Here is a 12,771-nt window from a genome sequence, read left to right on the forward strand (position 1 = left end):
GTGATCTTAAATTGTAAGTCGTCTTTGGTAAGACTTTAATAAGGTTGCATTTGTTAACATTAGTTAATGCGTTAGCTAAAGTGAACTAACAATGAACAATACTTTTACGGCATGTATTCATCTTAGTTCATGTTCATTTCAGCATTTACTAATACATTTTTTAAATTAGAGGTTGTAACTTAACATTAGCTTAATGCAAAATAAACTAACATGAAAGTTGTGTTAGTATAAATAACATTTGCAGATTAATAAATGCTGAAAACTATATTACTCATTGCTTTTTCATGTTAGCTTAGCATTTCCCAATGTTAACAAATGCACCAATATTGTAAAGTGTTACCTCTACTTCATTTTGAATGTATAGGACGAAAATGCTTTTTAGGAGATTTATTAGCATCTTAGCAAAGTAAATGAGCCACATGCTGCCAATGTTCAGGACGTTTGACATGTTTTAGCTTTAAGTTTTTGCAATTCCACAATTGTTGATGGTCCAACGTGTCATTTTTTGGAAGATGTATTGACAGAAGTGCAATATAATATGCATAACTATGTCTTCAGAGGTGGATAAAGAGCTTACAGAATGAAGCGGTATGTTTTTATTAGCTTAGAATGAGCTTTTCTATCTACATACACCACGGGTCCCATTACATGGAATTCACCATGTTGCTTGTAAAGTAGCCCTAAAGGGACAAACTGCTCTACAGAGCGTGTTTCGTAAATACGTGATGATCTTCGACAAAGAAGTGAAAACATGACGACATCTTAGTCCTGTGTCAGCCACCGTAGTGCTTCGAAAGGGAGGGAGGGGTGGAGTGAGCCGTTGGTTGCAATACGCAACCTCACCACTAGATGCTGCTAAATTTCATACACTGGACCTTTAAAGCCAGTTGAAATTTGTCAGATGGATGTTGTGCCAATGCTGTGTCTATGTATGTCTGTTGCATATGGGGCTGTCATAGCTGACACTATATAGTGTATTTAAATTAAATGTAATTAAATTCGCTGGATTTTCTATCGATTTGTTTACACATATCACATCATAAATGTTTACACTTTCACCCTGTGGCGTAACATTGATGCAAAAACCAGTGTACACCTCAAAAGACAGCGTATATCACCACAGCTAACGTAGTTTTAATTGCTGCTTATGGGACAGACACACACAAGGCGAAATGTATTTAGTATTCATCTCTGGTTATGAAAGAAAGAGCTTGTAAAATATAACTCAAACTCTTAAAAGCGCTAGGCAGGGGGCACCAGCAACCAAGAGTGAAAATGATTAAACGCAACTGTTTATTTGCCAGCTGGAGAGTGTTTTGTTTATGCCAAACAAGCAATTTCCCTTATCAGTATGAGCAGTGAAATGATGTGAAATGCTACCTGTTTTGTTTTTGAGGGGGGTTATCTTGTGGATGGTTCACGCAAAAATAAAACTTCAGTCATCGTTTATTCACCCTCATATCTTTCAAAACTATTCTGCAGAACATAAAAGGAGATATTTTGAGAAATGTGTGGTTTTGTGTCCATACAATGGAAGTCAGTGGGAGTCCCTTTAAGACAGTCTAAAGCTCTTGCTACTTGCATACTTAGCAGATGAAACTAGTTTAAACTAAAATCTAGAACTAGTCTGCCAGGAAACGTTTGTTCCCTGTGATCCCGACTGCGAATCTTTACCTGTGAATATCCAGCCAAAGCGACTGCGTTAGCCTAACACTCCTTGTTGTTTTCTCAGGTGGTTCACAGGACGTCGGTCCCAAGCGCTCTCGCTGTCGACTGGATCGGGAAGAACTTGTACTGGTGTGACGGAGAGAAAAAAACCCTGGAGGTGGCGAAAGCTAATGGGCTCTACCCGACTGTACTGCTCAAGTCCGGACTCAAAAATCCAACCGCTTTAGCTCTGGACACACAAACAGGGTAAAATAATTGTATTTTTAAGACGTGCATGAATTATAAAGGAATCACCTCAGGCAAATTCAAATACAATTTTTTCCTCTGTGGTGACTCAGATACGTGTTCTGGATCGACTGCTGTGAGCAGCCTAACATCGGGAGAATAGGGATGGACGGTAGCAAGCCGCGCGTCATCATAGATAGAGAAATACACGCCCCGTCGGCTCTCACCGTTGACCACATCAACAAGAGAATCTACTGGTCGGATGAGAACCATATCTTATTTTCAGATATGGATGGTACAAAAAGGCACAAAGGTATGTTTTTTAATCGTTTTTTTGGTGTTCCCTTAGAATCGAAACCCATGATCATTTCTAGCACTGCACTTCATAGTTAAAGGGACAGTTCACCCAAAAATGTAAATTTAGTTTTTATTTACTAATCCTCAAGTTGTTCCAAATGTGTGTAAATGTTGTTGTTCTGCTGAACACAAAGAAAGATATTTTGTGTTTAACTTAATATATTTTTTTTACAAAGCTAAAGCCATATCTAGAAATTAGGAAATAATGTTTTTAATATAATGACAACACTTGCATAAAATAATTGATCAATAGCAAATGTCATTTTATGTATTTTTTATTATTTTATTAATAATTTGAATTAATGTATTTTTCTTTTTATTACATTTTATGATTTTAGTTTATAATTTTAAATTTAAAGTATTTAAATTATTTATTATTTTGTAATTATTTACACACCTTATTTTATAATATTTACTACATTTTATAAATATTTTATAACAATTGTACATATTTTACATATATACATACTGTATATTGTCCAAAAAATGTATCAGGATTGTGTGAGAACAGAAAATATCCATAAAATTTGTGAAGTTGAAATTCTGTGACCAAAATGGCCAAATTGCAAAAATTCAAGATTTGACTTTTTTGTACTGAAAATCTGGATTATATCACAGGTCTACTCCTAATAAGCAAATTTATCAATAAAAAATATCATTTTATATAATTTTAAATCATTTAATTAAAATAATTTATTAACAATTAATTTATAAATCATAATATATTACAATAATTAAGTTATTTATTTATTGTCACTTTATTATTTTTACACCTTAATTCTATAATATTGACTAAATTTTGTAATATTTAACTTATATTATATATATGCATATGCAACAAAATGTACAAAATTATGTGACAACAGACATTTGTCGTTTTTTAAACAAAATTTAGTTGTTAGAAGCTTTCATGAAGTTGAAATTCTGTGACCAACTTGGCTTATTAGCCAAAATGGAAGATTCAAGATTTTAGATGTTAGTACAAAATTCAATCATTTCAAGATCTGAAATTCGCTCATGAAACTCTCCTTCTCACTTTCCCAGTCCCGATCAAGGACATTGGTGGAGTGACTGCCCTCACATTATTTGAGGATTTAATCTACTGGAGCGACCAAAAGTCCAAAACCCTCAGCCGCTCTCACAAGACGTCTGGAGGCCGACGTACCGAGCTCCTCAACTCCTGGCAAACCATCCGAGACATTAAAGTCTACCATCCTCTCAGACAACCTGACGGTATTACAACAAGAGTATCAGCTTGAATTAGTCATCTTGTTTCTTCTAGTGACGTTTATGTTCAATGTCAAGATTCAGCATTTGTTCCTGGCTTGATGTTATTTGTTGTCTGTAGTGCCGAAGCATCACTGTCAGGTGACTAATGGAGGGTGCAGTCACCTATGCCTTCTATCCCCTGGTGGGGGTTACAAGTGCGCCTGTCCTACACACTTCTACTTGGCCAACGACAACAAGACATGCCTGTCCAACTGCACAGCCAGCCAGGTGTGAATCATGAAACTCCGAAACACTTTCAAATTGTATGTGTGCTAATGGATGAAGTGCATTTTTCCTGTTTGTGTGTGTAGTTTCGTTGTGGTACGGATGAATGTATTCCATTCTGGTGGAAATGCGACACTGTGGACGACTGTGGCGATGGATCTGATGAGCCAGCAGATTGTCGTGAGTAACACCAAACACGTCGCTCTTGGGCCGATGAAAGAGCACATCTGTTACGCTAGTGCAAGACTCGCTAGCTCCTAGCATGCCATTTACCTACACAGTATTTTGAGGCTTTATGATTCCAATGTGATGGCTGATTCAAAAGTACATCATTTCCTCATTTTTGAGAAATTCACATATATCCCTTCAAAGGGAATACAGTCCCTGCATTTCAGATAGACATTTGATCCATTTATCTAAGTGGAAGACAGGAGAAACTTTATTTCATAATTTAAACGTGTAATTTTCCTCTACGGTTTATGGAGAGATGATTTTTGAATAAAATTGTCTGTCATCAAGGCTCTATTCATGTGACTCTTGGGTTGCGTTGAATATGGCAGCGTACGAGTCATTTGTAAGTGCTGCAGTAGTTTTTATTTGATTGAAAGGTGAATTGTCCAATTTTCTGCAAAGGACGGCACAAGTCTGGCATTTAGAGTCTTTCTTCTTTCTTTTCTTTCTTTCAGTTGTTTTTGTTCGTTACATTTTTCCACCTGTCATTGTTTCTGTTTTTCATTTGTTTTGTCTGTATATCTGCTTGTTTGTCTGTCTTTTGTTCCTCATGGCTTCTGTTCACTGCTGTTTATTTATTCATTATTTAATTATTGTCTTCCCTCCTTTCTTTCTTTCTTTCTTTCTTTCTTTCTTTCTTTCTTTCTTTCTTTCTTTCTTTCTTTCTTTCTTTCTTTCTTTCTTTCTTTCTTTCTTTCCTTCCTTCCTTCCTTCCTTCCTTCACTGAAAAAAGGGTTTCATTCAACCAATTAAAAAAAATTAGGGTAAGGATTCACATCTATATTTTATAACTTAAGCCAATGAAAAATAATAAAGAAAATGTATATATTTTTAATTGGCTCAAGTTATAAAATTTAGATGTGAATCCTTACCCTAAAATATTTTAATTGGTTGAATGAAACCCTTTTTTCAGTCTTTCTTTCTTTCTTTCTTTCTTTCTTTCTTTCTTTCTTTCTTTCTTTCTTTCTTTCTTTCTTTCTTTCTTTCTTTCTTTCTTTCTTTCTTCCTTCTTTCTTTCTTCCTTCTTTCTTTCTTTCTTCCTTCTTCCTTCTTTCCTTACTTACTTACTTACTTACTTACTTTCCTTCCTTCCTTCCTTCCTTTTTTCCTACCTTCTTTCTATCTTTCTTTTTTCTTTTCCTATACGTCATTTATTTGTCATTTATACATTTATTTTATTTGTTTTATGTCTTTCATTCATTTCATTGTCTCTTTCCTATATGCTTTAATTTGTTTGTTTAATATTGTTGTCTGTTTGTTTATCTGTTGTTTGTTCTGTCTTTTATTTGTTTTATCTGACTTTCATTCATTTATTGTTTTTGTTTCTTACCTCTTCTGGCTTCCTCTTATTTGTTAATTTATTAATTGTCTTTCTTTCTTTCTTTTTTTCTTTCTTTCTTTCTTTTCATCCTTTCATATACTCTGTCATTATGTTTGTTTATTATTGTTTTCTATTTGTTTATCTGTTGTCTTTTACTTCTTTTGGCTATCCATTTTTTCCGTTTGCTTTGTCTATATATCTGCTTGTCTCTCTGTTCTTCTTGGCTTTCATTTGTTCTTGTCTGTCTTTCTTATTTATAGCCGAGTTTAAATGTCAGCCCGGAAGGTTTCAGTGTGGAACGGGTTTGTGCGCTCTACCTCCTTTCATCTGTGACGGAGAAAACGATTGCGGCGACAACTCAGACGAAGCCAACTGTGGTAATTATGGATTGATTGATTGATGCATAGATAGATGATGGGTTCTGGAGAGAAGCCATTGTGCGGTACGATTCATAACACTATGATTTATTTTGTTTGCATTTGTTTTCAGATTCGTATATCTGCCTGTCTGGTCAGTTTAAATGCACACACAGGCAAAAGTGCATTCCCATAAACCTGCGATGTAATGGACAGGACGACTGCGGTGATGGCGAAGACGAAACGGATTGTCGTAAGAGACAAACTTTTATTCTCTCGCTAGACTTTTTGTATAGGTTATAAAATTCAGTATTTGATAATTCATTTGATTTCATATTTTATACACTGCTGTATATGAATTAAAAGACAAAATAAAGTGATTGGCAATTGTTGTTATGATTACATGCATTACTAAAAATGTATGTTTAGATGTGTTTCAGATGTCCCGATTTCAAACAAATTTAGTTGCTCAAACCATGTACGCAAAAAAATCGGTGATATTTACTATTACGAATACAGTTGGTGGTTTAAAAAATATTAGTTGATAATGTATTTTTCAGCTATTTTTTTACTTTAAGAAAAAAAAAGTAATTTTCTGTAAACCTCCTGGTAAACCAGATTGCTTTGAGTAAAAAGTGCAGAAGGAAAAACACAAGGCGACAGAGAATGATAAATCTATTTTTGTGTGACTGGCAATTGTTTTTTTATATGAAATGTCTGGGAAGTTTGAACCGGCTGATGAGACGAAAGCCGAGAGAGTATCGTGGTAAAAACCAGCAGAAACTTCTTGCCTTAGGCAAAATCGCTCTGGGCAAATTTAGCACACCGACAGTAAGGTAAATAAAAAGAAATGGAAAAGGCAATGAAAGTGATGTAGACATGCTAACCAAACACCAAAGATCTGCCTAATGTCACCTTCAGAAACTTGACTGGTGAAATAATTACTCTCTCTGTTTGCAATGAGTGACCGAATCCTTGTCCAAATACGAACAGAACAAAAAGAAGTTAGAGACGAATAAGACTTAAAATCCTTTCTTGTGTCAGAAAACTCAATTTAAAGCCACGGCGGGGGCCTGAATTCTTACACCTGCATGAGTCGAGTATCTCCCTGTGCTTTGAATAAGAAGCCCAGATCTGGTACGCCCTGGTAGGTGACGGAAGAAGAAAAGGTTCTCAATCTTCTCTGAGACAGCGAAAGAGAGAAAACCAAAAGTTAGAAGGAGGAGCATTTTAAATAGCGCACCATGGAGCAGAGCCCGGAGGGTCCACAGAACTCTAAGAGGCTTTTGAGGGGGTCTTGGATCTAGGAGAAGTCGACTCAGCCCCCGGCACTGATTAGCTAAACACAGGGACGGTTTTACAGGACTAATTGCATATGGAGCGCCGCACTGGAGACTGGCTTTAGACCCCCATAGGAGAGAGCGCTGTAGGCTAAAATTTCTGCCTCACCCTGGGGAACACCGGGTCAGGGTTTAGCTAAGATTTGCGCACAGCGGCCTGAACATTTATGGTTTTCTGTTCTAATTTAGACAGCAAGGGCTTGAACTTGTTTTACTTTGCATTGTAATTAATTAATTGTATTTTGCTATGTAGAACATTGTATGAAGTGAGGTCAAATTGTCGGGAAATGCGCGATTTATATTTAATCTCAAATATAAATGGAAAATTAATTAATGACGTAATTCTAAGGCCACAGATGTAAAAGTTGATATCTCAATATTTTTTTTAATTTTGACTAAAAGCGGAATATCAATATCTATTGCTTGAGCTGGAAAAATAAAGTTAAGTTAAGTTAAGTTAAGTTACGTTACGTTACGTTACGTTACGTTACGTTACGTTACGTTACACAAATTTATTACAATTTAAATATATTAAATAAATGAAATTTTAAATGGAAAGTAATATTTAAAATAACATTTTAAGTAAAATACAATTTAAAATAAAATAAAAACCGAGTGACCATTTGAAAATAAATAAATAGAAAACATGACAAAATATTTTAAAAATTGTATGATTTCTTTTTTGTAAGTCACTTTGGATAAAAGTGTCTGCTAAATAAATAAATAAATGTAAAATAAAACAAATAATTGGCTTATACAGTAAATGGCTTATATTTGTGTCTGTATTTACAGTAGTTGGAATAGGAAGTATTTTATCATCAGAAAATGACACGCATAACCTCTTAAAAAAATTAAATTTAGCGTATTTCTTTTATTTGATTTTATTTTCTATTTGATTTTATTTCTTTTTTTCAGAAAAAACATGTCTGTAAAATGGTCTTCAGCTTTCGTTGTTTGACATCATCTCTTATTGTCTCTCCAGCTGAGAATACCTGCTCGCCGTCCCAGTTTCAGTGCAAGAGCACAATGCACTGCATCTCCAAACTGTGGGTGTGCGACGAAGACCCCGACTGCGCTGACGGCTCGGACGAAGCCAACTGCGGTGAGTCAGTCGACTTCAAAGAACATCACCTCACGCACATCATCACCACCCCCAAACACCCTCTGAGAAGAGTCGTCGTTTTAAAACCATTCCATTTGCTTTAATTTTGCACCGTCTGTTTACCCAGAAGGCTGACTCGGATGAATAAAGATAGCTTTTGCTTACTTTCATGAAAGATGTTGTGGAGGTTTTACGCCTGGCGTTGGGTCGGAAGATGAACTAGTGTGGTAAGAAGCCTCAGTCGGAAACCGCTCACCCGACCGCTAACGCTTTCTCAGGGCGAGCCATGTCAGGTTGTGTTGTGTTCGGTTCCTGAGCAACTAACTGATTTGCCTTCCACATTGGGCCCAAAATTTATTATTTAATGTAATGACATTATGGAGATGTTTCTCGCTTTATAAAGAGCAGTGTTTCATAATAAGATCTGCATTTAATGTGTCCACAAAGCTGTTATTTTGACTGCCAGTGGTTTATGTAGCTTACAGTATATAGAAACATTATTGCTCAGAAATTGCTCTTTCGAAGCTCAGAAGACTTGCGTAGTTATGAGGATCAACTTTGTCACAGTTGTTTCTCTTCATAAAAGCCTTGTGGATGGCATAGCTCACATTACTTGAGTTTGAGTTTATCTCAAAATCTATAGAATAAAGATAAGAAATACAGAAATAGAGATATTATACATAATAATATACACTGTAAAAAATCCCTGTAATTTTACCGAATTTCTCTTGTTATTTTTTACAGATTTTTTATGTATTTTTTGAAATACGGTCAAAAAAATGTGAAGTTACAGAAAAAGGCCACAAATTTAAAAGAAAAACGGGGAAATGTAATTTTACAGGGAAAAAACGTTATTTTAAAGTTTATTTCTAGCGCCCCAGCTGCCAGAAAATGTCCGTTTTTTTTTCAAGTTTTATTTTTACAGTTTATTCTTGAAATATGGTCAAAAACTATAAAATTACAGAATTAGACAACACATTTACAAGAAAAATGGGGAAAACAATGTAATATATATCATTATTTCCAGGGGGAAAATATATTTTACTGTATATTTCTGTTTTTCCAGTTTACATAAAATTTAAGAAGAACTTCTTTATACAGTGTAGTCTTTTTAGTTTGTATATCGTAAATGTATTCATTCAGGCAGGTTAGACATTGCTTTCCATACTAACTCTGAGTATCTCAGATTGACACGTTGAGAAACCTGACGTTCGTTTTGCCATCAACAGCTGAGTTTCTGTGTGTTCTCGCTTGAGTCTTCCTGATGATCTCACGACACAGAAAACTTTTGGAGAAGTGCTACAGAATCGTGTGTGCTGAAGGTTAGACTTCAGATTTCAGAACACAAAATATTTTCCTCCTTTCTGTATAGGAGAGCTCCTTCAAGGCGACGTCTTTACAGACTGTAGAGTCCTTTACAATATAGAGCTTCAGTAGATTCGCAGATGTTGTGCGTTATACAAACACCTTATGTTCTGCATATCTGTCCCTTTGTACACATCTTTAAGCATCACTGTGTCATAGAACAGAGAAGTCTTTTTAATTATTGTTAAAGGGGTCATATGACGTGAATACGTGTTTTTCTGTGTCTTTGGTGCGTTATAAATTGCCCATGCATGTATTAGACACGTAAAATTGCAAAAAGTGTTGGAACAAAAGATGCATTCTATCTAAAAGCGAATGCTCACCCAGACCTGCCTGAAACGCCTCGTGTAACCACACCCCCACAAATCTACGTCAGTTCGTGGTATGATTTGACTAAGACCGCCAAATGTATATGCAAGTAAGGTGGGCGTACCTGTCAGTACAATTGCTTTGGAACCTGATGTTCCAAATATGGTAAGAGGCGTTACATTTCCGTCACATGCTTGCAGTATTCAACCAATCACTATGCACTGGTTGACTGGCCAATCATAGCACACCTCGCTTTTCAGAGCCATGAGCTTTGTTAAAAATCTGCGCGTTTCAGAGAGGCGGGGCAAAGAGGAGATACAAACATGCACGGTATGTGGAAAATACAGCGTTTTTAAACCTTAAATCCTGTATACACATTGCATTACATCTAAAACAAACCATAATATTCGTTTCAGCCGTGTCATATCACCCCTTTAATGATGTCTCTCTATGCATTTCTTAATGGTCATCTGGCACATTAGCTGTCTATTACTGTCCAACACCAATTTTGAGTCCTGCCTCTCCATGGGGCCAAAAAACGCATTGGGATTCATTACAGTGAAGGTTTAATGCAGTGCAAAGAAGGGAAATTGAAAGTTAAGTAAACCGTAATTTGCTGTTACAATCTTTCGGGACCTGTGAGGAAGTCTTCCCAAACGTTTCTGAACCTTTTTTTTAATCCAAAAGCATATTATATGAATCAGAACACAAATAATCGGGAATGGAGATGCACCGATATATCGGCCAATAATCGGTATTGGTCGATAAAAGCAATTTTTCGAACAGGGCAGGACAGGAAAATGCAACGAATTTGTGCTTTGTTTATAGAAAATGTTAAAAATCAAGATTCTACAATTTAGAATTAATAATATTCAGAAAGTTAAGAAATAGTAATTTAATCTTCAGAATCTGCAGATATCACTCTGAATTGAGAATGTTATATGAATTCCTATTGTTTTCCAGTTTGAATTGAATCTGAAATAAGGTAGCGAAACAGGATATGTAAGTGTGAATCCACTTACATATTTTTAATTAAAAGAATATAGTAAATTAAAAGGGTATGAATTTGAAATGAGTATGAAGAAAGCGTATTTCATATTGCACGCACATCTATTATTATTATTAGAATGGGTTGCATTACATGCCCCCTTACACAAAACACACCCGCGCACTTTACAACATCAGTTGAGAGATTATAATGGAATATTCACATTTAGCTGCATAATACTCCATTGATTTTTAAAAACGAGACACTTACGTAAGTGTCCGAACACCACTGGTGTGGATCTTCATTTCAAAAATCAATATCTTTTTCATCTTGTTTCATCTCTTTTGATAAAAGGCATTTGCCTGCCGTGGGATTTTATGAAAGATCAGAAGATATTGGTAGGGTGTATTTATAGGTTCACTGAGATGAGAACCCTGGGGATGTCCACCGAAGTGAAAGTAAGAGCTTTTGACGGATTCCTAAAATATTTGTGATTTCTCTTTATTATGACAGGTGGTCTAATAAAAAAGTTAAAGTGAGTGACTGGATGTTGATTGGAGGGTTTGTTGAAGTTGTTTTGCTGTGTCACATCAAAGGATCGCATTAACCCCGCTACAGAAGAATGGATCGTTTGATCCGGCTCTCCTAAAACATTTACATTATGGCCTCAGACGCGTCAAGTGCCGCTCTTAATTTTCTGGATGTGGCATCTTCCAGTTGAGCATGAGCCTCATTTATTTATTTGGAATTATTCACCCGCCTCGTGTCGGCCACCGTGAATCTTGCATGGAGCGCAAACTCAAGCCGTACAAAATACAAAAACAATGATTAGTTGGTATTACGCTGAGATCAGAGCAAATTAAACTGTAACTGTAATAACTAAATGTATCACAATCAATACTGTATGTCAATATTTGCTTTGAAACATTTGCTTTATTTTATTTTATTTTGGCAGATAACGCATTGAATAGATATTACGAAAAGTACAGCAATTGAACGTCACTGGCTTACTAACCACAGCAAATGATGTTTGATAAACGTTATTGTGTTTTTGTGTTTCATTCTGCTCTTGCGTGTCTCGCCTCCATTTTGTTTTTGTTTTTTTAGAACATTCGAGATTTTTTTGGAACATACAAATCACAGAATGCAGGTAAACAACATATGTTTGTAAACAATTCCAGAATTATTAATCATATTGTTCATTATATTATTATTCATTTTTTCAGCTACTTTCTTAGTTCGCCTTGTTTCGATTTAGCTTCAGGGCTCAAGTCACCTTCAAAAAGAAAAAGAAAACAAATAAAAGGAATCGATCTTGATATTCCTGCCTTGTTCTTTTTGAATTAGAATTCTCATAATGTCATTTTAAGTCTGGGAATTAGCGCTCAAACACAGCATTGCGATTGTCAATTAATCATGCATTATGTTCTCATCTTCCCTCATGATAGCCGGATTAGCTGTCTCTGACATTCAGACGAGGGGAAATTGCATTTCTGATTTCCTGTAGTCAAAAAGATGAGATTTGAATGCTGATTATTAAAGAGCGAAGACATGAAAGTGTGATTTCTATTGTATACGTTGTACATTTTAACAGTATACAAGTTTTTGTGTGTGTGACCAAAAAGTTGAATTGAGGTTCAGGCTTACATGTAACTTTTCCTGTTGACATTAGAGGTAAATGCTTTAAGTTCAAAAAGTTATTTTATGAAACGGTTTTGTAAACATTGATTTGTTTTTACAGGTCTAAAGTATGAAGCAATCAATTCTAGTGGATGTTACTATCGGCAATCGAAACTTCGACAGAGGATGTGTTTGTTTTGAGAACTCTGTTTGTTTGTGTAAGCAGATGAGAAGACCTGTGGGCCGCATGAATTTCGATGCAAGGACAACAACTGCATACCGGACCACTGGAGATGTGACGGGCAGAGCGACTGCAGCGACAATTCTGATGAGGAAAACTGCAGTAAGTCATTCTGCATCTAAACTTGCTTTAGATATTTTCAAAACATTGATGA

The 12,771-nt window shown here is 35.6% G+C and overlaps 1 protein-coding gene across 1 annotated transcript in view; it reads left to right on the forward strand.

Annotated features, from left to right (window-relative positions):
- lrp1ba (low density lipoprotein receptor-related protein 1Ba) overlaps nucleotides 1–12,771 on the forward strand; it is a 185,657-nt gene that overhangs the window by 142,284 nt on the left and 30,602 nt on the right. The window contains 9 exon segments of the mRNA XM_057325867.1: nucleotides 1,733–1,914; nucleotides 2,007–2,206; nucleotides 3,295–3,483; nucleotides 3,599–3,747; nucleotides 3,831–3,924; nucleotides 5,557–5,673; nucleotides 5,786–5,905; nucleotides 7,975–8,094; nucleotides 12,603–12,719. Coding sequence (XP_057181850.1) covers nucleotides 1,733–1,914; nucleotides 2,007–2,206; nucleotides 3,295–3,483; nucleotides 3,599–3,747; nucleotides 3,831–3,924; nucleotides 5,557–5,673; nucleotides 5,786–5,905; nucleotides 7,975–8,094; nucleotides 12,603–12,719 — 1,288 coding nt within the window.

The sequence above is a fragment of the Triplophysa rosa genome, linkage group LG25, assembly GCF_024868665.1.
Source record: "Triplophysa rosa linkage group LG25, Trosa_1v2, whole genome shotgun sequence".
NCBI lineage: Eukaryota > Metazoa > Chordata > Actinopteri > Cypriniformes > Nemacheilidae > Triplophysa > Triplophysa rosa.